This window comes from Pinus tabuliformis, chromosome 1_2, assembly GCF_031772625.1.
Source record: "Pinus tabuliformis cultivar Carrire ecotype Pingquan chromosome 1_2, CPIR1, whole genome shotgun sequence".
Taxonomy (NCBI): domain Eukaryota; kingdom Viridiplantae; phylum Streptophyta; class Pinopsida; order Pinales; family Pinaceae; genus Pinus; species Pinus tabuliformis.
Window position 1 is genome coordinate 277,573,086 of NC_142298.1, and position 27,008 is coordinate 277,600,093.

Sequence of the window (27,008 nt, forward strand, 5' to 3'; positions counted from 1 at the left end):
ATTGGTTAGGGCACAAACTCTGAGAGCCACAACACCTTAAACATACTCCACAGTTCACCTGTTTACTGCGGCTAGGCTTCATACAATCCTCCAATGATTTGCTGCATTATAGGACTGCTTACCTTATGAACACAGCTCCTAAAAAGGTCTCCAACTGCTGGCTATGGCCTGCGGCCTAGCCCAGCAGTGGACAGTTGGACTGCAACTACGTTCCTTCAAAACATCATCAATCAAATGCTTAAAGCATCTCTTAAAAGTGCTGTAGACTTCTTGTTGCACTGCTGCAATTCTGGGACTGGTTAGGGCACCAATCACAGTCCCTAACAGCTCATCAAACTGGCCCAGAATTGCTTTCCCTTGCTGCGGCTGTCCTCCAATAAGATGCTGCCCTACATGCTGCTCCTTTAGAGCAGATTCAAGCCCAACGTAAGGACTGTCCACGCTACAGCAAGTCCTCCTAACCTTGGCCTCCAAGATCAGGGCCTCGGCCTTACAATCAGCAACTCGGACCCTTGAAACAGTCCTCAAATGACCTTGCTGATTAGGCCTCTCCTTGCTGCAGCAACAGCTTCCTCTTGCTGTAGCTAACCCTTCATTTTACTGCGGTTTCAGGTCTCTATATCACTGCAGATTTAGGTTGTCTTAACAGTGAATATATATTGCATTTCCTGAGTGTGAAAGCTGTTCGTTGATGACTAAATATATATACATACGCAATTGCCTACGTGACTGTATCATTGCATATACAAATGTTGCTGCGTTGTATTGTCTGCCCTGCGTATATATATCCTTATGACTGCGGCTCTTCCACAATGGCAATGTGAATAGAACGTTTCCTTTGGCTGCATATGTGACCTCTTTTATAGCGGCCAGATTTCTGCGGCTAGGGTTTACTGCGGCCAGATCTCTGCGGCTAGGGTTTACTGCGGCCAGATCTCTGCGGCTAGGGCAATGTACAGCAGCTAGGGCATTTCTTGAAGACCAACGTATCACACATGGTGTCTCTCTCCTTCACCAAAAACCCAGACGTGGAGAGGAGGAGACTACACATGAAGAGGTGTCTAAAATGACATAAAATCCTCATCTATTTATACCAAAACGAAGATGACGAATAGACACGTCGGTTGGGCTTCTAGAGCCTACATAAGAGCTGGTCGGCTTGACTATAATTACATAAACAAAATAAATTCATATCTCCATAAATACTTATCGGAATCGGATGATCTTTGGATCAATCCTACACCTCTCGACGAGAGGGATCCAATAAAAATATCAGCTGTCATAAATAAGCTGACCCACATGGAGTTTGGCCCTAGTTGCCAATTTAACAACATGGCTCCCAATGGACTTCCTCCAACTTGATATAAAGTGTCAACCCTAAAGCCAAGAGTAAAAGCATCTTTAAAATTTCTTTTCCAAACGCATACCTTCCTATCGATAAAAGCCACCTTGAATCCTTTGTCTTCCATTGCCAAAATGGACACCAGGTTCTTCTTGAGATCGGGTACATATAGTACTTCTTACAAATGAATAGTGTTACCTTGATTCAATTGAAGGGTAACATTCCCTACTACCTTCACGGGATAGGTGGCATCGTCTCCAAGGATGATCTCCAAGTTTGTCTCCTTTTCTATCAGATTAGAGAGGGCTTCCTTGTATTCGGTGAAGTGCCTTGAGGCACCACTATCAATTAGCCAATTTCCCAAAGTGTCCGGAGGAGAGGCAGTGGAGAGGGTCGATATAAGATAGTACTTCTTTTGCTTATTGTTAACAACATTGGATTCTTCATACCTGGAGTTCCTTGATTTCTTGGAGGGTCGACCATTTCCTTGATGTCCCGCATTCCTTTTTCCTTTGCCATTGGACCTGTCATTCCTTTGATTGCTGTTGTTGAAGTTTCCCCTGGAATGATGTGATCATCATCATGTGATGTGCCCCTTCTATTTGGACACTCCCTTGCATAGTGGCCAAACTTATTACAAACAAAGCATCTTCCCTTCCTTCCATTTTTGAATACCCGTCTTCCTTGACTTTGCTTCTTTGAACCTGCATTATTCTTCCTCTTGGCATGAGCGGAGAATGTAGTGGGGTTGCTTCTATAGAAGGCATTTCTTGCTCCACCATTCTTGTTTCTTCTTGAATGCATCTCAACACCAATTCTTCAAACCTTGGAATTCGATCATTGTTGAGTATAGTGGTTCTAAATACATACCACTCAGGTGGGAGTCCTCCAAGGGTGGTGAGAGTAAGTTCCCTGTCAAGAATGACTTCTCCGATCGAGAGTAGATCATTCTTGACTCAGTGATCCTCAAGAAATAGGACTGAATGTCCTCGTCCTTGCCCTTCTTAATATCCTTCAACTTATTCTTGAGAAATAGAATTTGATTAGCATTACTAACCTTGAACATGCCAACCAACATGTCATAGATCTCCTTGGAGGTCTTCAATTTGGAGATATAGGCCACCAGATGCTTGTCAATGGAATCCCTGATAATCTTCTTCGCTTTGACTTCAGCCCTATTGTACTTGGTCTTCGCAGCAGCCGGTGCATTTGAAGGAGGCTCAGGGATTTTACTCTGCAGATAATCCATCACTTATTTTTCTTCCAAGGTCAAATCAAGAGACATCTTCCATCCATGATAGTCAGATTTATAATGGAGCTTGTCTTCAACCGGGAAGTAGGATGAGGAAACCATTGAGCCTTTTGTTCTTGTCCAACTGTCTTTGGTGATTGCTCTTTCACTCTTGCTTGGGATTTGTCTTCACCTCAGCTCTGATACCAGGTTAATTTTAGGCAACAATGGTATGTTCTATGCTTTAGAGAAATTTTACTTCAATTTCTTAATTAGCCCAATATCAATATCCAGTTTAGCAATCACATCAACATGATAGTAAAATGCAGATAGAAGATAAACATAAACAGTAGAAAACAAGCCAAGACAAGATGACACAAGATGTGGCACCAGCCAGGAACAAACCCCAATGTGGGGAAACCCCTGATCAATTCTTCTTATAATCTTCAATAGTTCAACAGAGAGAGATAGTACAATTTACAAATCTGATAATTTATGACAACAACAAAAGAGCCCTAACCAGAAAAGTCAACACTGGTCAATAGGGCAAATTTGACCCTCAACAAATTGGTCAACTTCAATCAACTTCGGCCTCCAAACAGCAAGATGAATCAACCCTCAAAATAGCCCAAAAACAGCCCAATCAGAATGTGGTCAAATAGCCCACCTGCGATCAGCCCTCGCTGCAGTCAACGCTGGTCAAAGTCAACACATGATCAAATTGTCCCAAAAATTCGGTCAACGCAGTCAACGCCCAAAACGAAAATTCTCCTTCTTTCCTTCGCATATGTGGAGAGAGAATGTTGCCCAGAAATGTGTACCCAATCAATGAGAAGAGAGAGAGATGTGTGAGTATGAGTGTGTCCAAATGAGGCTAAGGCATCATGTATTTATAGCAAATGTTGAGGATGAATAGACGTGATTGTTGGGCTTCTGAGCCTACATAAGTTTGTTGGCCGACCTTGACAATTTGTCCATAATCAACATATATTCATAACTTCATTTGTACATGTCGAAATCAGATGATCATTAGATCAATCCTACACCTCTCAGAGAGAGGAATCCAAGAAAAATATAAGTTGTCATAAATAAGATGACCAATGTGGAGTTTGGCCCTAGTTGCCAATTTTAACAAGCCTGATTATCTTCCTGATTCAGTGGTCTTGTTTTTAGCCATTTTTGGACCCTAATTACTGATGGAGTTGTAGGGAGGATTGCCCCCCTACTATTGTCGCCAAGGAGTCTAGGTGGGACAACAACAATTCTTTGGAGCCCCACCTTGGCAAGTTACCCCCAGAGAGAAATTTTTTGAAAAATTACCTTGTAAAATATTGTAACTTCGTAGTAAATTTGGACCATTCATCATTAGATCGTAGATCTAACAATAGATGTTATGTTACAGTTTTCTGCCCTAGAATGCAACCCTCTTATGAGGAAATTGTATTGCGGTTGTGTATTATTGAGAGAGAGAAGAGGAGGTTGTAGTGGATGTGCTCAAGGTTGTATCCCTTTATTTTGTTGGATGGAATAAAAGGAAGGACTAGCTATTTCTCTGTGGACGTAGCCCAAATTGAGTGAACCACATATATTGATAGCTCTTTTGTATTGTTTCATTCTATGTTTTATTTCCACATTCATTTTGATTTTATTGCTCTGTGATTTTATTCCTAACAAGAACAATATAAAAGGTTTGCCTCACAACATCATAATCACCCTTGGTCAAACTATAGAAGAGCTTCCCTTTTCTCCATCTCCAAACCCTCTAAAACAAGACTAACCCATGCACTACATTTTACAAGGAAATATTTAAGGATAATATAACAAAGGTCCTCTAAAACATGTAGAAAAATTATGATTTGCACCCTTAAACCAGTTTACAAGTTTGCATGTGTTGTTTAGGTCCAACCCACATGTTTTGTCATGCTGATATAAATTTAAGTATGCACTTATTGTAAACATTCAAAGAGTACTCTATTTTTGGTCAAGTTGACCTCGGAAAAACCCCATAGCCTCTTAGGGAAAACCAGTCTTCAAAGGAAGATTTTATTGCTTGAGAAATTAGACTAAGTACATAAAATAAACACAGTACTTATCCCCCTTTTCAGCTGAAGCATTAAATGCAAATTCTGGAAGTTTGTGCCCACTATAATTTTTTGTGCACAAAATTTACATGCCCAAAAATTTACGCATTTTCTCACAATCCAGCCCCTCGAAAATCATGCCCAAAATTTTGCCTCGAAATCTGTGTTGAAGGTGAGACAGACTACCTCGAAAAACCGTGTCTGTTTGCTGCCTCGAAAAGCGCACTGACAGAGATTGTTGTCCCTAAATTTGTGCCTCAAATTTCAGGCCTAACAACAGCTAAAAGCTCCTTGAGAATCACATTGTACAGCTCCTCGAAATGCATGCTACAACGCTCAAAAATCATGCCTTCTACTGCCTCGAAAATCGTGCCTACTATAGTTTCCCTCTTCCTCGAAATTCATGTTGTTGTTTGTCCTCCTTGTCCTAGAAATTTGAGCTTCCTTCCCTACTGCAATTTCTACGTAGCAAACTCTCCTCTCATTGAAGTTTCCTCTCCTTTCTTCTCCTCATGCTCTCTCAAGTGTGAAGTGAAGAATGAAATCCATTTTCCCTCTTTTGCCTCCTTGGAAAAGATTGAATCCCTAAACCTAGAATCCAATAGCTGAGATTAATCTCCAAATCTCAAGATGTGTGGTTGAGATCAACTCTCTCAAATGACCCCCCTCACACATTGGCCCCATTACTTAAAAGTCTCTAGTGCATTTTTCAAGTTGTGTACATTTTTCTGTTTTTCTCATAAAGTGATTTTTCAATTCACTTTAATATTAGAAAAGTACACTATGTACTTTACATATAAAGCCACTTTATAAAGTAAAAGTGACTTTAATATTAGAAAAAGTACATGGTACAACACTTCTAAGTACCTTTTCCACCCATGACATTAATATAGCTCATAAATGTCACCAAGACAAAAAGTAATTAATGTGTTCACCAAGCTAAATGGGATAAATGGCTAGTAACACCTCTCATTAGTACTAATTCCAACAAAACAAACTCGTTCAAACTAGTGTTGCAAGAACCGTTCCATACCCCCCCCCCCCCCGATTTAGAAAGTGGATTTGTATCTTGGGAGGATCCATGAGTGATCCTCAGGAAGAACCGCGGTTTTGATTCTGCCCGAAATTCACATTTCCTAGACTTTCAGAACCATGACATTTCCAAGACGTGATTCCACCATTAACTGCTCGCACAGTTTCGCAAGGCTTTTTTTTTTGAATTTTTTAACTGCTATGTGAGGAACCATGCTTCCCAAACACTCCCAAGTTGCTCCCTTGATGCTCCCTAATGGTAATGTTAAATTCTTAAAATAAAAGTGACATTCTCCTTTATCTTTCATTTTCATCCTTTTACTTAAATTTTTAACATTACCATGAAATGACTCAAGATGTTCGAGAGTGGTTCCAACCTCATTGGACTTCATATGAAGAAAACAGAATTTCATATCTCATTCAAAATTTAGCAGACTTAACAGTTTTCAGGGTTTCAGGATCAATGAGATTGTGGCATTTCATTAGATTATATCATGTACGAGGGTATGTGATTGGCATTTAATCAAGAGCACCAAGCCCTATATGTACCCTAGTGTTGGTGGTGTTGATGGTTGAACTCTTTTGTCATGGCCTTAGCAAAAATGTACCCTTCACTCAAGTCAAAACCATTGATTAGGCATGTTAAGTTTTTCTACCATATTATAAAACTTGGATTAAACAGTTTGATCAAAATTGGGTAATTTTGACTAATATCCCTAGAGAATCGATGTAGAGGCAAAGGCTAGACAAGAGGAGAGGAATCTAGATTCTAGATGGTTGATGCTCGAATAATTAATCATTAATGTACTATGGATGTCATTCCTATCTTGATTTGTGTACAATTATATATATGACACTTCCACGACACTTCACTTCCAAAAAACATCCCCGCTTTGTGCAACATTGGTTCAAAGCAATGAGCTTTCAAGCACAATTAAGAACACCCCCATTGATCATGCTCGTGATCCATTACATCCTTCCAAACAAATAGACCTTTCTAATCATTTGCCAACAAACCTAGACAAAAGTTCAACCTATACATCAAGGGATGGGAACATCCAAATTAGTCATGATGTCAAATCCCAAGCATCTTGGGACCCCTCAAACTACGAAGAAAAAGAACCAAACACAATCTACCAAGCTACACGCAACATCTTAATGGGTCAAAATCAAAAATCATGAAGTTTTGAGCATCCCAATTACGTCACACAACTAGAAAGAACCTTTCATAACGTAAATCTGTTGAACCTCTAGAATCTAATGTTGAAATAAGACTTGCCAAGGATTATCCCCCCTCTAATACACACACTACAAATTTGCTTGCAATAATTGGCCCTTATGCTCTCATGTCAAGGAACCCCAACCCCCCTTGATCTCTTTTGTTGAAAAATGTAATTAGGTCCGATCTTCATAATTGTCATTCTATATTTCTTGTAAAAAGCAAAAGAAAAGAAAAAGAAATTTATTTTTCAAGCATGGGTTTCATGCTCAAGTCAAATTGTTTTCTAGTTCAGGATGTTCTTCATGCATCTAGGCTTTATTGAGTCAAAAGAATATTTGTCATAAATCAAATTATTGTACTAGAGTCAAGTCCCATTTGGACTTTGCAAAGAAAGTAGAAAAAAGATTTTTATTTGAATAAAAAATGTCAATTTTGTCCCCACAAAACCAAGTCAACCCTACCTAGACAAGTCGGCCCTGGAAGTGACCCATTCAACCTCCTGGATGTGTATAAATATAGTACAACTCGTCCCCATTTGGAGCATCTCAAGCAAGTTTTGCTTTTTGTGCCAAGAAGAGTGAAATACAAGTGAAGAAAAGCAAGAAGTCAAGGAAGAGAAAGCAAAGAACAAGCAGGAAGAAGAGTTGAACTTTTTGCCCTAAATCTCTCACACATGCGAAATTGCAAGGTTAATTACGAGGGTCGAAATTCCAAACCTAATGCAAATTCGAAATTCTATTGCAAGGATTGAAATTCTGAAATTTGAACAGATTTGGAAGGCGGTAGACTAGAGTTGACTTTGACTTGTTGGAAGAGCTTGAAAGGAGAGCTAACTTGGGTCTTGTGGGAGATCTTGGTCTTGGTGTTTAGGTCTTGGAATTCTCACTTTGATCTGATTCTGTAAGAAGAGAAGAATTTACTGGGTTTCCCCTTGGAGGGGTTTTGCCCTAGCTTGGTGCCTATCTCTTATGTTCATTGTCTTTTTTTAATCTTCATGATTTATGGTTTTGATAGTTGTTTGATGAAAAGAACATAACAAAGTAATAAGAAGCCAACATATAATCACAAGCAATTATGAAAGTAAAGAGAAATCAACCCTAATTGCTACCCTATTGATTTTCTTAGCACGTATCAGAGCTAAGGTGAAGAGAATGATGAAGAATGTAACTAGTGTCAGTCTTCATAATTGTATTTGAGTCATCATGAAAAAAGAAATTTTATTGTAAAAGAAAAATTATTTTGTAGCATGGGTTTCATGCTCTTTTATTTATTTTCTAGGTCATAACCTCCATTGAAGGCTTCTACATTTTGTCATGAGTCATAAGAGTCACTGTCACATTTATTAGACCCTTCTTGGGCTTTTGTATCATGTAAAGAAATTTATTTTTGAGTCAAAAATGTCATTTGTCACCTCCTCACCAAGTTGGCCTAGATTAGGGCTATTCAGCGCAGCAAAAGCAGTATAAATAGAAGTGGAGCTCGACTTATTTGGCATCATCTCATTCACAAGTTCGATCTGCAATTCAAGGACAAGAAAAGGAGATGGAAGTCAAGAGAAGGAAGACAGAAGTTGAAGAAGACCAAATCAAAGTTCTTGGGCATCTATCTCTCACACGTGCAAAGTTTTCTAGGGTTTTTGGGCAAGTTGCAGGGACCGAAATTTCTAAAGTAGCTACAGGTCTGAAATTTTGTAGCTGGGGGGCTGAAATTCCAGATAGAAGCTACATTTGAGAAGCTGACACTTGTAGACTTTGGTAGAGTTCATCTACTTGAAGGAAGGGTTGACTTGGTGATTGGAGGAGGTCTTTGTCTAGGTCAAAAGCATCTTGGGTTATCTGATTTGAATCTACTATTGAAACAATTTGAATGGGTTTTCCCCTAGATAGGGGTTTTGTGTTCCTTGTTCTTGTGATCTTTATACATTTTGATTTGGTAATTGCTTGATGAAAGATAACATAATTAAGAAGTAAAATAATTCAACACACAACACAAGTAATTATCAAGAAAAGAGGAATCAAACCCTAATATCTACATGCATTGATTTCTCAACATAAAAGGCAGCTTGAAGATCACTCTTGTTGGCATAAGTGGAAGACTTTCATCAGAACTACTTTGGAGAACATAAGGAAGAAGAAAATATGAGATCTTGAAGGAAGAACACTATATTAGTTATTCATCTCTCTCTCTATCATTAAAAGCTCTTGGTTACTCATCATCTATTGAAAAAACAATCATCATCTTATCAATCTCTCTCTTGGAAGCTCTTTTGATCATCATCCATTTGGAAGACATCCCTATAAGAAGTTATCACTAAAGAAGCATCAAGAATCCTGGGAACATCATCTACACTCTTGAAAGGCATCATCATTCATCTTTGAAGCAACTTGAAGATACCATTGTGACATCCATCCTAGGAGTCATTAGTAAAGGACATCTTTGAAGTCTCTTGTAAGGTGTTAGGAGCATAAAGATACTTGAAGACATCATCATCAAGAAGGACATCCTTTTTGACAAGTACTATATTATTCTCTATGTTTGAATCTTCAAATCAAATGAATTCATTTTGTAAAGAAGGCAACAAGCTCGATGGGTCATCAAACTTGCAGGCATGGAAGAAAAGAATAGACTTGATACTCGTAGAAAATGAAGTCATGGACTGTTCTTGGAAAAGTTACAGAACCAGAGAAGGAGAAGTACACTAAAGGAGAAGTTAGGGCTCAAAGGATTCTCATTGAATCCATCAAGGATCATCTTATTCCATTTATTGTAGATTTGGGTACATCTAAAGCAATCTATGACAAGTTGGTAAAACTATATTCAGTCAGTACCTCAGGTCAGAAAATATCTTTAAGAAATCAAGTATACAAGAAAAGGTTATCAAAAGATGAAGACTTGGTCTCATATCTTATGAAGGTTTCACAATTGAAGGATCAACTACAAGGACTTGGAGAAGTTGTTTCAGATTCTGAATTGACTACTTGTATACTCAATGCTTTACCTTTAGAATGGAGCAGTTTTGTGTCAAGCATATATTCTAGAAAGGACACTCCAAGCTTCAAAGAGTTGTGTTATTTGTGTGTTCTAGAAGAAACAAGATTGAAGGCCAAAGATGACACCAAACTCAATAAAAGGTCTCAAGCTTTTATTGCTAAATCAAAGAAGAAGAATGGATGGTTTGGAAGGTTTGAACTTTGTCAAAGGCATAATAGAAGCAACAACAATCAACCACATGGTAGACAAGTTATGTCCAAAGTATAATGTTTTGGATGTAATGAATATGTACACTTTAAAAGAGATTATCCTAAGGAATCTCAAAGAAAGAAGAACAACAAGAAGAAGGAGAGGAGTGAAGCTCACATTACCGAAGAAAATGAAGAACCAGAAAAGAAGTTGAAGAATGAAGATTATAAGGATCTCTACTATTGAATATCTCCACTCGACCAGGCTTATTAGTGATCTATTTTTCCTTTTATTAGAAGATGGCAGTTAAAGTAGCTTGTGCAGTCACTTTTATAGAAGAACCATGGCATCATGGAAAGAAGCATATAGCATTGGGAGGATTAGAGTCTACATAGTCAATTGCATCTTATTGGAAGTAGTCATCTAACAAAGCAAGGATAGAAGGATTTGGACCATCTAGCACTTCTCAATTCATGCCGCTACTACTTGGCATCGTGTTATAGAAGCAATCATTTAGCAGGAAGGGATAACCAGGATCCATGACCATAATTGTTAGAAGAAGGGTCTTCATCATATGAAGAACTATTGTGACATGGCAAAAGTACATTCCATTAGAAGAAAACAAGCATCGAAGAAGTTAGAAGATAGTCGAGTTACAACATGAAGGTATAATTGAGGCACCTCTCATCTTAAGAAAGGAGTCTCATCATAAACATTATCTTCAAGGAAAGAAGCAGTTCATTCAAAAGGAAGTCATCTAGATGGGTATATGAAAGGAAGAGGTATGCATATCTTTAAGAAAAGAAGCTCTTCATTAAATGATAGATTCATATCTTTAGAAAAGTTTTGTAGGAAGAGTTGGATGCAAAAATATACTCAGAAGCATGATCTTGGTATGTCTTGCTTAAGAATTGGATGGGATAAGAACTCTTCCATATGGTTACTTGATATACAAGAAGCATGACAGATAAGCATGATGTGGTCTCTTGAAGAATGTAAGACAAGAATGACAGTTTCAAAGGGAGTTGTGAAGATTATGTTGAATACAATATTGAAGCATTGACTGGCAAAGAACATAAAGAAGAACCCTAGTATTATATATAAAGACAAACCTTGGGGATATTGACATCAGAAGGAGCAAGTAGCAGAATTTGACATCATGACAAGAAATCCCATCATGATTTGGTGACTCTGATATTGATATTTTTGTTTGAGATATGAATGGGCTACCTGGAAGAACAAATTATAGAAGTATGGACTAGAGAGGTAGCAACTGAATATACAATTGTTTGATCTAACTCAATTCAAAGAACACATGGATTGGACAACACTAGTAATGGCTTAGAAGAATATATGTCAGAAATATGTACACTACAAAGGCAAAGGTAGCAAATACAAGATAAGCTAGTTAGTCATGATGGATTTGATAAAGTTCACTTTCCCAGTTGGATAGAAAGAGAGACAATTAAGATCTACTTTGTTTGGCTTGACAAAATGCTTTTAAAGTCAAAATATACGACAAATGATCGTTGATGGAAAGTGATAAGTAAGGTTGATACTGAGAACCCTGTCATGAAAATAAAGAAGTTTGGCTCCACAACATCCAAGAAGGTCAAAGTTCAGGAATGATATGATGATAAAAGAAGGAGCCCTGTAACTACTACCTAAATGACCTCCACGACAGAACATGTAGTTGATGAACTAGACGAAATGAAGTTTATGACTAAGTCTCCCTAGTAGAGAGGGAGCAAAGATCATCTCCTTGATTAAGAGGGAGTGATGAAGGATACCATATTCTCCATGTGTCATGCACTAGACCAGGACTAACAGCCATAAGTCTTAGTGAAGGCACTGGTAGGGAGAATGGAGGATTGGATAAGCATCTGGGACCGATACTCCTCAAGGATTAAGAATCCAAGATAGTAAGTCTCATGGACTGACACTCTTTGAGGATTAAACAGGGTATCCAAGATAAAAGTGGTCGAAGAGGACTGATATTCTTTGAGGATTGAAAATCCAAGATAAGAATAGTCCTAAAAGGACATACCTAGTGAACATCCGAATGGGGTATGTGCCTTAAGAGGCTATGGTGGTGTCCATTTGTATGCCTCCCAGCATTGTGCTCTAATCTAGTGGAGAGATAGAGCTAGTTAGTCAAGGCCTTGCTATATTGCTATGTTGACAATGTTGGTCATGATGTTGATGCTTAAGATGGCTTATCAATCTGACTCTTCTTATGAGAATTTCAATTGAGAGTATTCTTGTACCTTGTTGTGTAATTATGAATACCTCCCTAGTTAAGAGGGAGTGTTGAAAAATGTAACTAGGTTCGGTCTTCATAGTTGTCATTGTACTTATGTCATTATATATTTCTTGTAAAAAGCAAAAGAAAAGGAAAAGATATTTACGTTCTTCATGCTCAAGTCAAATTGCTTTCTAGGTCAAGCATGTTCTTCATGCTTCTAGGGTTTACTGAGTCAAAAGAATATTTGTCATAAGTCAAATTATTGTAGTAGAGTCAAGTCCCATTTGGACTTTGAAAAGAAAGTACAAAAAAATATTTTTATTTGAGTCAAAAATGTCAATTTTGTCCCCACAAGACCAAGTCAACCCTGGAAGTGACCCAATCGACCTCCTCGATGTGTATAAATACAGTGCAACTCATCCTCATTTGGAGCATCTCAAGCAAGTTTCGATTTTTGTGCCAAGAAGAGCAAAATACAAGTGAAGAAAAGCAAGAAGTCAAGAAAGAGAAAGTGAAGATCAAGAAGGAAGAAGAATCGAACTTTTTGTCCTAAATAACACATGCAAAATTGTAGTGGTAATTGTTGGGGCCAAAATTGCAAACCTACTGCAGATCCAAAAAAATTTTGCAAGGGGAAAATTTATGAAGTTTGAACAAATTTGGAAGGCATTGACTAGAGTTGACTTTGACTAGTTGGAAGAGCTTAAAAAGAGAGCTAACTTGGATCAAGACCTCCCGGTCTTGATCTTGATTTTTGGGTCTTAGTGTTGTTTTTCCATGGTACTGGAGAATCTAGGTTAGGGTGTTAGAAACATTGACACTACCTGTTTGGTCCCTATAATACTAGTGATTACCCCATTACTATTGTAGTTATACCCCCTATTTATATTGTTGTGCCCCTATTACCCCCATATTGTTATTTCTATGCCGCATAGAATCCCTCTATTGTTATTTTTGTGGCTTTATATTATTATTGTTAGGTCGGCTGGATTATATTGTGACTCCTTAGACTCCTATATATAGAAAGGAGGTTTTGTCATTTGTATCATCCAAGAATTGTTCATTTATGTAATGTAAAGGAGGTTGCCCCCTCGAAGAGGCTGAATTCTAAGGCGTGGATTTATCTTTTCTATCTTTTCTTGAGCTGGTTTCATAACATTTGGTATCAGAGCTTTGGATTCTAGGGTTTCGCTGCTCCAAACAGGTCATCGTGGCATTTTCGCTATAACTTTTTTTCTGTGACGTTTCAGAAGTCGCAAAAAAAAACCCATTTGAGAAGAATTGGCGCTGAACCTTGGGTCCGAATTTCAGAGCTTTTTGCGCGATATTTTCGGAGATATGATCTGAGGAAGTTGGCCTTTTTGCAGACTCCTGAATTACATTCAAAACAGGTGACCTGGGGAAAATCGTCATAACTCTCTCTCTGAGGATCGGATTGAAATTTCGTAAAAAGGTACAGAAAGAGGACGGACTGTAGTTTCTTGTATGTGTGTTTCAGATTCAAAGGTCGAAACAGTGACTCGTGGCACGTCGTACAAGTTCGCTCTACTGAACCAGTCTAAAAGCAAGTCACTGTGGGAGATTTCACATAACTCTTCCTTGGAGAATCCAATTTGGCTCAGACTTGTGGCATTGGAAAGAGGACGCAGAAGGCTACTACAGGTAGCAATTTCAGAATTGGATGATCAGAAATTACAGAGATACATCAGATTCAATATCAGGCTTCTATAAAGTGAAAAAAGGTGTGTAGTTTTTTTTTTATTTTTGTGTAAGCTTGGTTTAACGGAATTCAAAGGGCATAGTAAAACATTATTATCGGTAACTGATGCCCCGAGGAAAGAAAATGCAAACACCTAGTAAGGAACCTGAAAGCTCTAGCATGACTCATGAAGAAGAGGAAGAAATGCTACATGATATATCAAAATTACAAGAACAAGTGCAACAAATGTCACGCTCACAAAAGCTAACAGAAGCTAAGATAAGTGGCGTGGAATCTAAGGTAAATGGCGTGGAATCTAAGATAAAGGGCATGGAAGCTAAGATGGATGGCATGGAAGCTAAGGTGAATGGCATGGACGCTAAAATTGATGGCATGGATGATAATATGGATGAATTGAAGAAGTTGCTACAAGAAAGGGTCACTAATGGTGAAAAGGTAGTAAAGGAAACTCATGATGAGAACAAAAGAAATGTTAATCATGATTCCATAGACTCTAATGTTGGATCGAAGACTCACCATGTTCCAAAAATCGATATGAGGAAGTTTGATGGCAAGGATCCCGCCACATGGATATTACAGATGGAGCAATTCTTCGATCTCAATAATGTGCAAAACACACAAAAGGTACGTATGGCAACTTTATATTTGGAACCAAATCAGTTTGTATGGTATCAATGGCTTTGTTCTCGTAAACAATTTATCACTTGGGCAATTTTTACGGAAGAATTGATAGCACATTATGAGGATACAAAAAGCAACACTTTTTTTAGCCAATTGATAAGTCTCAAACAAAAGGGTTCAATAATGGAGCACATTGAGGAGTTCCAAAAATTGAACATAAGGGTAAAAGATATTCCAGAGGAGCATAGGATTGATGTGTTCATAGGGTCTTTAAAGGATAATATCCAACATTCATTAGAGAAGGCATTCAGGTTAGCAAGAAAAATGGAAAGCAAAATTATGGCAACTAGGAAGCATACCGTTCACAACTATAAAGACGGAAGTGTTGTTGCCCATAGTCTTCCACAACCTACAAGGTTGACACCACAACAATTGGAAGAAAAAAGAGCAAAAGGGCTTTGTTACAATTGTGATAGCAAATACACAAAAGGTCATAAGTGTGCTGAGAAGAAATTATTCTACATAGATTGTGAAGAGGAAGAAGAAAAGGAGCAAGAAAGGTCAAAAGAAGAGGATATATTCCAGGAACAAAGCCTAGATGAAGAACAAATAAATCCGACCATATCTTGTAATGCATTGGCGGGAATTACCACTCCTCAAACCATCAAGATAGAAGGACAAATCAAGAAGAAAAAGGTAATAGTGTTGATTGATTCAGGAAGCACCCACAATTTTATTCATTGTAGGGTAGCAAAAGAATTGAATTGCTTCCTATATCCAGCACCAGAGTGTCAAGTGATGATTGCAAATGGAGGAACAATAAATTGTTCTGGAAAGTGCCATAATATCAAGCTATCCATGGGAGAATATGTATTGACTAGCCCAATGCTTTCCATTCCAATGGGAGGTGCTGATGTTGTACTAGGAGTCCAATGGCTACAATCCTTGGGTACAATAGCTTTTAATTTTCAAGAACTTTTCATGAAATTTTCTGTGGAAGGAAAGGAAGTTGAATTAAGGGGTATTGCAGGGAAACCAGGAAAGATAATCAGCTCTAATGGCATGACAAAGCTTCTAAAAAAGGAGCAAAGAGGTGTAATTGCACAATTATGTTCGCTAGATGTTTCCACATTGGAATCATCTATTTCTCCAGATCTCCAAAAAGTCCTGGACAATCATTCCAAGGTATTTGAGACTCCCAAAGGTCTCCCACCTATGCGTGATCATGATCATGCTATTCATCTGATTCCAGGAAGTGTTCCTCCAAACATCAGGCCGTACAGATATCCATATGTCCAAAAAAGTGAAATTGAACGTATGGTTGCAGAAATGCTAGAGGCTGGTATAATTCAACCGAGTCAAAGTTCTTTCTCAGCTCCAGTAGTATTGGTGCACAAGAAGGATGGATCATGGCGCATGTGTCCAGATTATAGGGAGCTCAACAAGCTCACTATTAAAGATAAGTTCCCATTCCTGTTATTGATGAATTACTGGATGAATTGCATGGATCAATTTACTTCACCAAGTTGGATCTTCGTTCGGGATATCATCAAATCAGAATGAAGATTGAAGACATTCCGAAAACAGCATTTAGAACTCATGAGGGTCATTATGAATTTTTGGTCATGCCTTTTGGCCTTACCAATGCACCTTCAACATTTCAAGGTTTGATGAATTCAATTTTCAAACCATTCCTTAGAAAATTTGTGTTAGTATTTTTTGATGATATACTAATCTACAGCAAGTCTTGGAAGGATCATGTTGAACATGTTGACAGGGTGCTACAACTATTGGAGGAGAAACAATTATATGCAAAAAGATCCAAATGTTTCTTTGGAGTCCAGGAGGTGGAATATTTGGGTCATATTGTATCTCATGAAGGAGTTAAGGTAGACCCTAGCAAAATTAAAGCCATTAAGGAATGGAAAATCCCCACATCCATAAAGCATCTGCGAGGATTTCTTGGGTTGACAGGGTATTATCGCAAGTTTGTTAAGAATTATGGGAGAATAGCAGCACCTCTAACAACATTATTGAAGAAAGATTCATTTTCATGGACTTCGGAAGCAACAAAGGCCTTTGAACATCTTAAAGAGGCAATGTGCCAAGCACCGGTCTTAGCTACACCGGACTTCACAAAAACCTTTATTGTGGAATGTGATGCTTCAGGAAATGGAATTGGTGCTGTTCTAATGCAAGATGAAAGACCCATTGCTTTTGAAAGTCGTCCAATCAAGGGAAAGTTTTTAAGCAAAGCTATTTATGAGAAGGAAATGTTGGCAATACTCCATGCACTTAAGAAATGGCGACCCTACCTAATGGGAAGACACTTCAAGGTAAAAACGGATCATGATAGCCTTAAATACTTTTTAGAACAAAGATTATCCTCTGAAGAGCAACAAAAGTGGGTCACAAAGATGTTGGGTTATGACTTTGAAATCATCTACAAAAAAGGAAGCAAAATGTGGTGGCAGATGCACTCTCAAGAAAGGATGAGGATGTGGAAGCATTGTTGTGTGCCATTTCTATTATCCAACCAGATTGGATAAACGAAGCAAGGGAGGAATGGAAGAATGACGAAGAAGTGTGGGCACTTATTCGAAAGCTACAACAAGATTCCAGTACTTCTGATACATTTAGCTGGAAAAATGATTCGTTATGGTACAAAGATCGCTTATACCTCTGTAAGAATTCCCAGCTAAAACAAAAGATTCTTATGGAATTGCACACTTCTCCCTTAGGAGGGCACTCAGGATTTTTAAAAACTTACCACAGGGTTAAGAAGGAATTTTTTTGGGATGGCCTTAAATCAGATATTCAAAAGTTTGTGGCGGAATGTTTGGTTTGCCAGCAAAATAAAGTTGAAACAATTAAGACACCAGGTCTATTACAACCTTTATCCATTCCAAGCCAACGTTGGGAGGAGGTTTCAATGGATTTTATCACAGGTTTACCCAAGTCTGAGGGAAAGAGTGTCATCATGGTGGTAGTTGACAGACTTACCAAGTATGCACACTTTTGTGCATTATCACATCCATTTAAAGCCAGTACAGTTTCTACTGCATTTATGGAAACAGTTCAAAAGCTACATGGAAACCCAAAGATTATTGTAAGTGACAGAGATCCCATTTTCACTGGAAATTTTTGGACAGAATTATTTTCTTGTCTTGGTACTCAGTTAGCTCATAGCTCATCTTATCATCCTCAATCTGATGGGCAAACTGAGATAGTAAACAAATGTTTGGAAGGATATCTTCGTTGCTTTGTATCTGATAAACAGACACAATGGGTCAAATGGTTGCCTCTGGCTGAATGGTGGTATAACACTTCCTTCCATACAGCAACAAAAATGACCCCATTTATGGCACTTTATGGGTATCAACCACCATCCATCACATCATATTTAAGAGAAAATTCTAAGGTTCAGGCAGTGGAACATCACATCGAACATCAACAACAAGTCCTCCAACTCTTAAAGGATAACCTCGTGTTGGCACAAAATAGAATGAAACAACAGGCAGATCAACATCGCAGTGAAAGAAGTTTTGATGTAGGTGATTGGGTATTCCTACGGCTACAACCATATAAGCAAATGTCCCTAAAGCAAGCTAAGAAGGATAATAAATTATCACCAAAGTATTATGGTCCGTACAAGGTGTTGGAAAAGATTGGTACTATGGCATACAAATTGGAGCTTCCTGCAGCTTCTCGATTGCACCCAGTTTTCCATGTTTCATGTTTAAAGAAGGTTATAGGTGACAAGCTCCCAATTCAAACAATATTGCCAGAACTTGACGAGGAAGGAAAAATTATATTGGAACCGGAAGCAATCACAGAAACAAGAACTCGACAGCTACGAAATCGATCAATTTCAGAGTATCTTATCAAGTGGAAGAACTTATCCGCTGAAGATTCCACATGGGAGGATGAGAATTTTATGCAGAAGTATCCAGAACTGCTCAAGCGTTGAGGACAACACTTTTTTGAAGGAGAGGGGCATGTTGGGTCCCTATAATACTAGTGATTACCCCATTACTATTGTAGTTATACCCCCTATTTATATTGTTGTGCCCCTATTACCCCCATATTGTTATTTCTGTGCCCCATAGAATCCCTCTATTGTTATTTTTGTGGCTTTATATTATTATTGTTAGGTCGGCTGGATTATATTGTGACTCCTTAGACTCCTATATATAGAAAGGAGGTTTTGTCATTTGTATCATCCAAGAATTGTTCATTTATGTAATGTAAAGGAGGTTGCCCCCTCGAAGAGGCTGAATTCTAAGGCGTGGATTTATCTTTTCTATCTTTTCTTGAGCTGGTTTCATAACACTACCAATCCAAATACCACAACAAACTACTTTGCATAGCGGAATATAAACAACTGGTAAACCAACATGTGCACAAAATAGACAACTTTTTACAATTTTCAATAACCCAAAATATTAACAAATCGTAATACAATTGCCTAGGGCTCTCGTACTAGGGATAAAGGCCCTCATACATCCACTAATACAAGAATACAAACTAGGGCTTGTTGTCAACAACTATGACAACCAAACTGCCCTGAACAAGATACACTGACCATCTAGCTAATGTAGAGCTCTTCACAGTTGCCTTAGTCGTATCCTGAACACATTTGTTTGATCCTTTGGGTCCGATCTACAGCAACACCACTCTACCTCTATCAATGATCCAGCTCCTTTAGGTCATTGAGCACGGCTCCAATCTGCCCTCTAGTTGATCATTCGTCCATCAATGACTCAACACCTTAGGTATTCACATCTGCCCACTTGTTGCTCCTTAGTCCTTCAAGAAGTCAACACTTTGGGACTTCTTGCCCACTAGTTACTCCTTAGTCATTCAAGGACACAACTCTTAGGGACTTCTTCCCACTAATGCCTTCCTGTGTTGCCCGATGAAGACAAACTTAGGGTTGGAGGGTTGCCACCTATCACTAAAAGATGTCCTTCTCCAACGATGAACTTGGGCTGGTCAAACTGCTCCCTTTGACCTCCTCCTTTTGTCCTTCAAAGATCAGTCACTGAGCTCTCCAAACTTCACCCTCCTTACAGTTGTCAATGCCCTTCTTGGCAACTGATTTAGGGCTACTTTGACCACATACTTGTTGCCCTCCAATAACCTTAATATGCCCAATCAAACTTTGTCAAACCTGGACCCTATCCACTAGCAAAACATCATCAACAAAAGGAGACACACATACCTTATTTATGTTCCCTTTGTCATTGGCAACTATGCACTTTTCTGAGCTTATGACAGACCTGGTTAGGGCACATATCAACCCTAACCTACTACTGCAAATCCCTGTGTTTACCCTCCAAAACTTATCCAAATAGCTCACTCTTCCTTGTTGTGTATGCGGCCTAGGCTAGGCTACCTTCTAGGCCTCTCGACCTCCACCAAACAGAGATCTGAACCCTACAATCTCCACAAAAGATCTGCAGCCTACAATAGAAGATATACGCTACCCAGGAAGGTCCTCAAATATGCATCTAATCTACCAAGATATCCTCCCTATAGCCTAAGCCTCCTGCCTAGGGAACTCAACCCACCAAATAGTCTAGAAGAGATGTCAAACTCACTCCTCGTCACCTTCGTTGGAGTCCTTTTCATTTTGCGGCTATTTCAAAGATAGACCTTGATGTGTCTTTTCGCACTTTGGATGATGGCTAATGACCTCAAAGTCACCCTCTTTTTATATGTCTTCCTTGGGCTCCAACGAATTGCTTGAGGGCACACTTCTAAGCCAGACGACTTGATCTTTGTGCCACTAGCCCTCTTGAAAACACATAAAAATTATTATCTACGTTTCTACAAGGCATCTCTTGGTCCTTCAAGTGGCCCCTTGTTCCTCTAAGGGTGCCCTACAATCTCCAAGTGCCAAGTATCCAAATCTCCTCATGTATTCACACCCACAAGCTTGGGTGCAAAGCCCACAGGCTTGGGTTTTTAGCCCACAAGTGGCTTTGTGGTGCCCATTCCTTCAAAACCTTCTAGCCTAGGGTTTAGAGTACCTCCCAAGCTACATATCTCAACACTTGGAATTCCCACTTTGATCTTATTCTATAAGAAGAGAAGAATTTTCTGGGTTTTCCCCTGGCTTGGAGCCTATCTCTTGTGTTCATTGTCTTTTTGTGATCTTCATGATTTATGGTTTTGATAATTGTTTGATGAAAAGAACATAACAAAGTAATAAGAAGCCAACATATAATCACAAGCAATTATCAAAGTAAAGAGAAATCGACCCTAATTGCTGCCCTAGTGATTTTCTCAACAACTTGGTGAAGTGAAAACATCTCACACCCCTAAACTCCCATGAAACCCCTTTTTCTCCACCTCCCCTGTCCCCCCAACCCAACACAACCTTGCTTGTCCCAAAGAAAACTATAGAGAATGCACTCCAAATTTGTATGTTGCTTGAAAAGGGAACAAACATGACGAATAATAGATATACCTTGTCACCAAAACCCTATCAACAATTGTTTCCCTACAAAATAAAGATTAAGGTGAATCCAGGCTTGAAGTTTCTTCTCGAGCTTGGCCATGATCCACCATTGTTGATCTGCAAGAGAAATATGCACATCAAAAGGGATTACCATGTATCGAATGATAACCTTCCACTTATGATTCCACCAATGGAGATGAGTCACCCTAGGGCCTATTCCACAAGAAAGGATTTTATTTTCTCCTCGCTAGTGACCACTTAAGTGTCCAGACATAGAAGGGTACCATCCATGGATTGTTGAGGCAATTGAGGCATTAAGGCCAAATCATCCACAAAGTGGACATTAGGAAGCTAGTTACCACTAGGCAAAGACATACCTCTGATTTGCCCTTGTATTCTAGAAGCTTGCAACAAATAAACAAAGGCATCTACTGCAATTACATACAAATAGGGGGCAATCAACCATCCTTGCCAAATATGACAGAACTGAATGGGAATTCATCCTTAGCATGTGAGACTGATTGGGGTTTGGCTTGTTTTATCTTTTCACGGGCATCGAATAGAGTTACTATGAATAGTGTGTTGTGCATGTGTATTTTTGTCATTCTTGTGAAGAATCTCATGTCAGGAAACTAAGATGGGCTTTATTTTTAAAGCCATAATGTAGAATACATTTATATCTACAATTATCTTCATCCTCTGGATAATTGTACAATGTATCCTTAGTGATTAATGATGTGTGAATGGTGTGCTGTCCTAGAGTATTTTCAGCATTCTCGTGTGAAGAATCTCATATTAGGAAACGAAGATGAAAGCTTATCTTCTAGAATACATTTATATCTAGAATTATTTTCATCCTCTGTATAATCGTATCCTTGGTGATTAATCTTGTTACCACTTTAAACTGTATGTATTTTTGAGTGATACCAAGGTGTCACAATGCATGCATAGTTGATAATCTAACACTCTTTCCCTCTTGCCTCTCTCTATTGCCTTGTATTTCACTGTATAATATCAAACAATTAAAAGGTTTTCCCAAAGTTCCAGAATCCACAGTGAAATATAAAACAGAAAGCAGTTAAAAAATAATTGACAACATCTTATTCAAGGTAAATCCACTACTTTCCAAGGGTTCTCTAGGTATCTGAATCATCTTTTCCCCTATCTAGGAGACTTGCAATTGGACTACATGACCCAAAAGTATTTTCTAGGAACTTTCAATGAATTTTTACCAATTTTGATCAAACAAAGGTGCGCTAGCATAACAGTTGCACTAGAAGAATGCAATGCCCATTTCCTCCATGAATCAGCAGTTCTGATTTAGTTTTTGCTTGTGTAAAGCAGGAAATTTTGAGATATGCACCCATGTTATGATATGAGAACAAGCCATTGGTTAAGACAACGAAGGTTAAAACTTGCCTTAGGATATTGTCATTTTCTCGAGTAGGGAACACTATTTATGCACAAACTTTAAAGGTAGCACAGAGTAATAAACGTCCATGTAAATTTGGCTTAGGTCTCCAGTATTCATTGTAACCATACCTTCAAAATTAAACATAGGAGTCATAATGAAGACATGCCTTCCTAGTCACTTTGGAATTTGACTTTGTCACTAGCATATTGCTTTTGGAGAGAGGTATATGCAGAGTGCATACTAGTCATAAGGAAATCATCCAATTCTAGTCAATGATATCATGCTGGCTGGAGATTAGAATGCTGTGCATATAAATTTCATTGGGCCATAACTTTGGGATGCTAAGCCCACAAAAGATTTACATGCAGGTTCAGTTGTACCTCCTTTTAATAACCTGCTCTCAGGTTGAGGTGCACCATCTTTAGATAATTGGCCGGTCGGTACTCAGCCTTAGATAGAACATAGGGATAAATCTGTCAGTAGGAAGTGGAATAAACTCTTCTGCTTCAAACGTTAAACTAAATGGCTGTAGGCCACTTTCTTGTCATCAACAACCCTATATTTTTTATTAGGAATTGTTATTTTGGTTGTACGTAGTTTCCCTTGAATTTCTTGTAACCACAGAATACTGCTCTTACTGAAACTGCAGGGCTTAGATTCTGCTCCGAATTGAAGAATTTTTCCAGCTCTTAACTAGAGATCGTGGGACACTGGATTCTTGGGATTGCAGATTTAGTTGATGTCCTGGATTGAAAGATTGAGGAATTTCTCCAACTCTTAACTAGAGATCGTGGAAGGCTGGAGTCTTGGAATTGTAGAATTAGATGCTGTCCTGGATTGAAGTATTCATTCCACTCTTTAATTTACTAAAATTGTATAACAAGCACGTCATTCTCAATTGTCCGAAACTAAGAGAAAACAAAATTATCCAAACTTTCTGGAAATAAGCAAATGTAAATTAGTGTTTCAAGAAAGTGGGAATAAGTAACCAGAAAAGAATATAGATGTTAAAAAGGTAAAAGCACACTCCTGATGTAGTCAAATAAAGAGAAGCTGAAACCACCCAACTATTTACAAAATGATTTTGACCTCCTTTCGGAAAGGCTTAAATTTGTGACATATGTCAACCTGTGGTTGAAAGCATCTAAATCATGATGGAAGACTGGATTCTTGGAATTGCAGAATTTGGATGCTGTCCTGGATTGAAGTATCCATTCCGCCCCTTATTTTAATAAAATTATATAACAAGCATGTCATTCTAAATTGTCCGAAACTAAGAGGAAACAAAATTATCAAAACTTTCTGGAAATGAGCAAATGTAAATCAGTGTTTCAAGAAAGTGGGAAAAAAGTAACCAAAAGAGTATATAGATGTTAACAAGGGAAAAGCACACTCTTAATCTAGTCAAATAAAGAGATGCTCAAACCACCCAACTATTCACAAAATGGCTTTGACTTGCTTTCGGGGAGTCTTAATTTTGTGACATGGGTTAACCCGTGGTTGAAAACATCTAAATCAATGATGGTCTAAGGATTAGAAATTAAAGGGCCAGAAAAGCGCACCTGGACATCTAAAGAAATAGGTCTCGTGAATAGAAATTTCTAAAGAAATAGGTCTCATGATTAAGAGCCAGAAAAGCGCACCTGGACATCTAAAGAAATAGGAATAATGGGAGGACTCCACACCGGGCGATGCAGTTGAAATAAGATAGAGAAGTTTTGAGTAATAATATGCACTCTGCATTAAAGTGATTAATGCCATATAGATTAGGATACATACATACTGTTCGATCTGAAAAAAAAATTAGATCAAACGGTATATATCTCAACCTATACCGTTTTAATTCCATTGCTGCAGGGCGTATATTAATAACTCAAGATCGTGTGTGTTGATAACCCGCGATCTGAGTGACTCTGGCAGACTAATTAGACTGTTATGGTGTCATAACATGGTAAGGTTTGATTTTTTTTTTTTGGAAATGGATTATTGGCAATTCTTAAATTGTCACTAAATTGTCACCATCTCCTAACCCGACCCATGGGCCAAGAGATTTACCATGACAACTGCAGGACTAATTGGTTGCATTTCAGAAAACAACACAAGGAAATAATTTAAATCCAAATCCTTCAGAGGAAGGATGTCTTAATTGAAGCGATGTTACTGGTGTGGCACAGTCGATATTGTGAGAGTTGAAAAGATCAAAATCGCCACTTGTGGAGCTTCAATCAATTAGAGCGTAGAGTCCACACAAACCCAAAACCCAATCTACCTAGCAGCAGAAGCCTAGGGCACTGTTACCTGAGAGACCTTAGCCTCAATTCTAAAGTCATTCAATCTCAACATCAATTTCAAAATATAGCTAGAACAAATATAGCATCCGCCGACCTGCGAAGTAAATCGAAATTAAAAACTTTGTTTTTCCTCCGTGAAATCAAATAGGAAATAGTGCCAATGGTCCACCCCTCCATATAGGCTTAGGCATAAGGTGCGACATACATAGTTGTAATGAAAACTAAACAATACACCACTGAATTCAGATGCCCATACCCATTAAGCTTCACTAAGGGATCAATCCTGCTATTCGGCAGCAAACATCGTGCCGGTAATGCAATCCAGCCCACATCCACAAGTTGGGGAAACATCAAAATTGGAGAGAGGGAAGGCAGCAGAGAATGGTCCCACGTGAAATTCTAATTGCCCATCATCATCATCATCGCCCTTGCCCCCTCTGAGTTCCACTTCAGATATGTCCAGCCATACAAACACAATCTTGACGCTCACCCCTTTCAAGTTCTTGAGAGAGCCCGGCTTGATCTTTCCTGAGATTCTTCTCTGATACTTCAGCTGGTACCCTGCTTCGATCCCAAAGATGCATGCCCCATGTCCATCCACCTCCAGAAACACCTCAAAACTCCCGTCTGCATCATTGAGAAAATAGTCCTTGGCATTTGTGGGCAGAATTCCCTTCGGAAACTTAAACGATTCCATTACATCATACACTGACTCCCCAGTACCATTACTATTTGCCCTCGCAGAGATCAAAAGAAACGGGAAAACCAGAACCAGGGCCGCTCCTACCAGGAACCTAATATGCCTACCACCCATTATCCTCAATTTCCACAACCTTGATCCTTGATCCTTCTATTCTATGTCAAAATATCTTGAGACAGAAAGAGCGCGCATAGGTTGGACCGAGGTAACGCAGGTAAATGATACCTATCCATGTTTTTACTCTATGTTAATGCAGTGGTAATATTATCTAAATATTTGTCTTCTTATTGTTTTTGATGCGGTGGTAATATTATCTAAATATTTGTCCTCTGGTGGGATAGTGCGTAGTTGGTTTATTGGATGTTTTATCTTCTACCTAGTTTCAAATTTTATTGAAATATTTTTGGTTAGTTATGATTTTGGTTAAAGGAGTAGGTTGTTATGATTTTGGTTAAAGGAGTACGATCCACTTGCCAGTGAATTTAGACTCTGTTAAATCATAAATCTGGATTCTTGCTAAATCATAAATTTTTGTGTATGTGGCGTTGTCAATGAATCTGGTTTGCACCCGATTAGATATACTCTGAACAGTGGCAAGGTTTGACCCAGTGTCTAACCCAAATTAGTCCAAAGAGTTAAAGATTCACTATAACTATAAAAAAATTATCCAAACATATATTTTCCTTCCTTTTGAAGGGTCGATGTATTTCTTTTGTTTGATATTTAGAGTAAATGGAAATTTTTTTTCAAAAAAAAAATTAACCTTTTATATTAATTTATAAGAGTTTATATTAAGAATATATGTGTTTTTATTTAATATATAGAGTAAATAGATTTTTTTCCCTAAAGAAAAAACTAACATTTTATATTAATTTATAAGAGTTTATATTAAGAAAATATGTGCATTATTATTGCGCATCATACACAATATGTGCACAAACAGTAATATGTGTTCTAAATGTTACGTCATATTCACTATGACTAAAAAAAATTATCCAAACATATATTTTCCTTCCCTTTGCACGGTGGTTGGGTGTATTTGATGCGGGAGCACTCAGCGGCAAACGTGGACCAGAGGATCAGAACAGAGGAAAGTCTGCCTTAAAGCAGAAAATTAGATTTAAAGCAGATAAAGCAGGTTTAAAGCGGCTTTAAAGCGGATAAAGGATACTTATCTGTCATGCATGTAGAAAAACAAGGATAGGATCGATGCTATCCTTCTAACACTTCTTGTATATATATGTGTAGTGTGATAGGGTGTGAGATATCTGTTCTGTAAGGTAATTTGTGAGTCGCAAGATGTAGCCGAGCGTGAGATCGTTTTTAAGGCTGAAATGCCTTAATTTTGTAACCGTTTTGCGTAATATGTAAACTTGGGTTCAGTGTATGTGTGTACATTTATGTGCGTTTTATAATTGAGTAATTTATGTGTTTCGAGCGTGTTAAGCTATGGATTTTGTAGT

At 38.3% G+C, this 27,008-nt stretch overlaps 1 protein-coding gene across 2 annotated transcripts in view; it reads right to left on the minus strand.

Annotated features, from left to right (window-relative positions):
* LOC149205418 (uncharacterized) overlaps positions 1-25,774 on the minus strand; it is a 93,868-nt gene extending 68,094 nt beyond the window's left edge. For both annotated transcript variants that reach the window (XM_089395060.1, XM_089395061.1), the window contains exon 1: positions 25,102-25,774. In XM_089395060.1, the coding sequence (XP_089251186.1) occupies positions 25,132-25,659 (528 nt within the window). In that variant the 5' untranslated portion in view covers positions 25,660-25,774 and the 3' untranslated portion in view covers positions 25,102-25,131. The remainder of the gene's footprint in view (positions 1-25,101) is intronic.
* Positions 25,775-27,008: the final 1,234 nt, after the last annotated feature.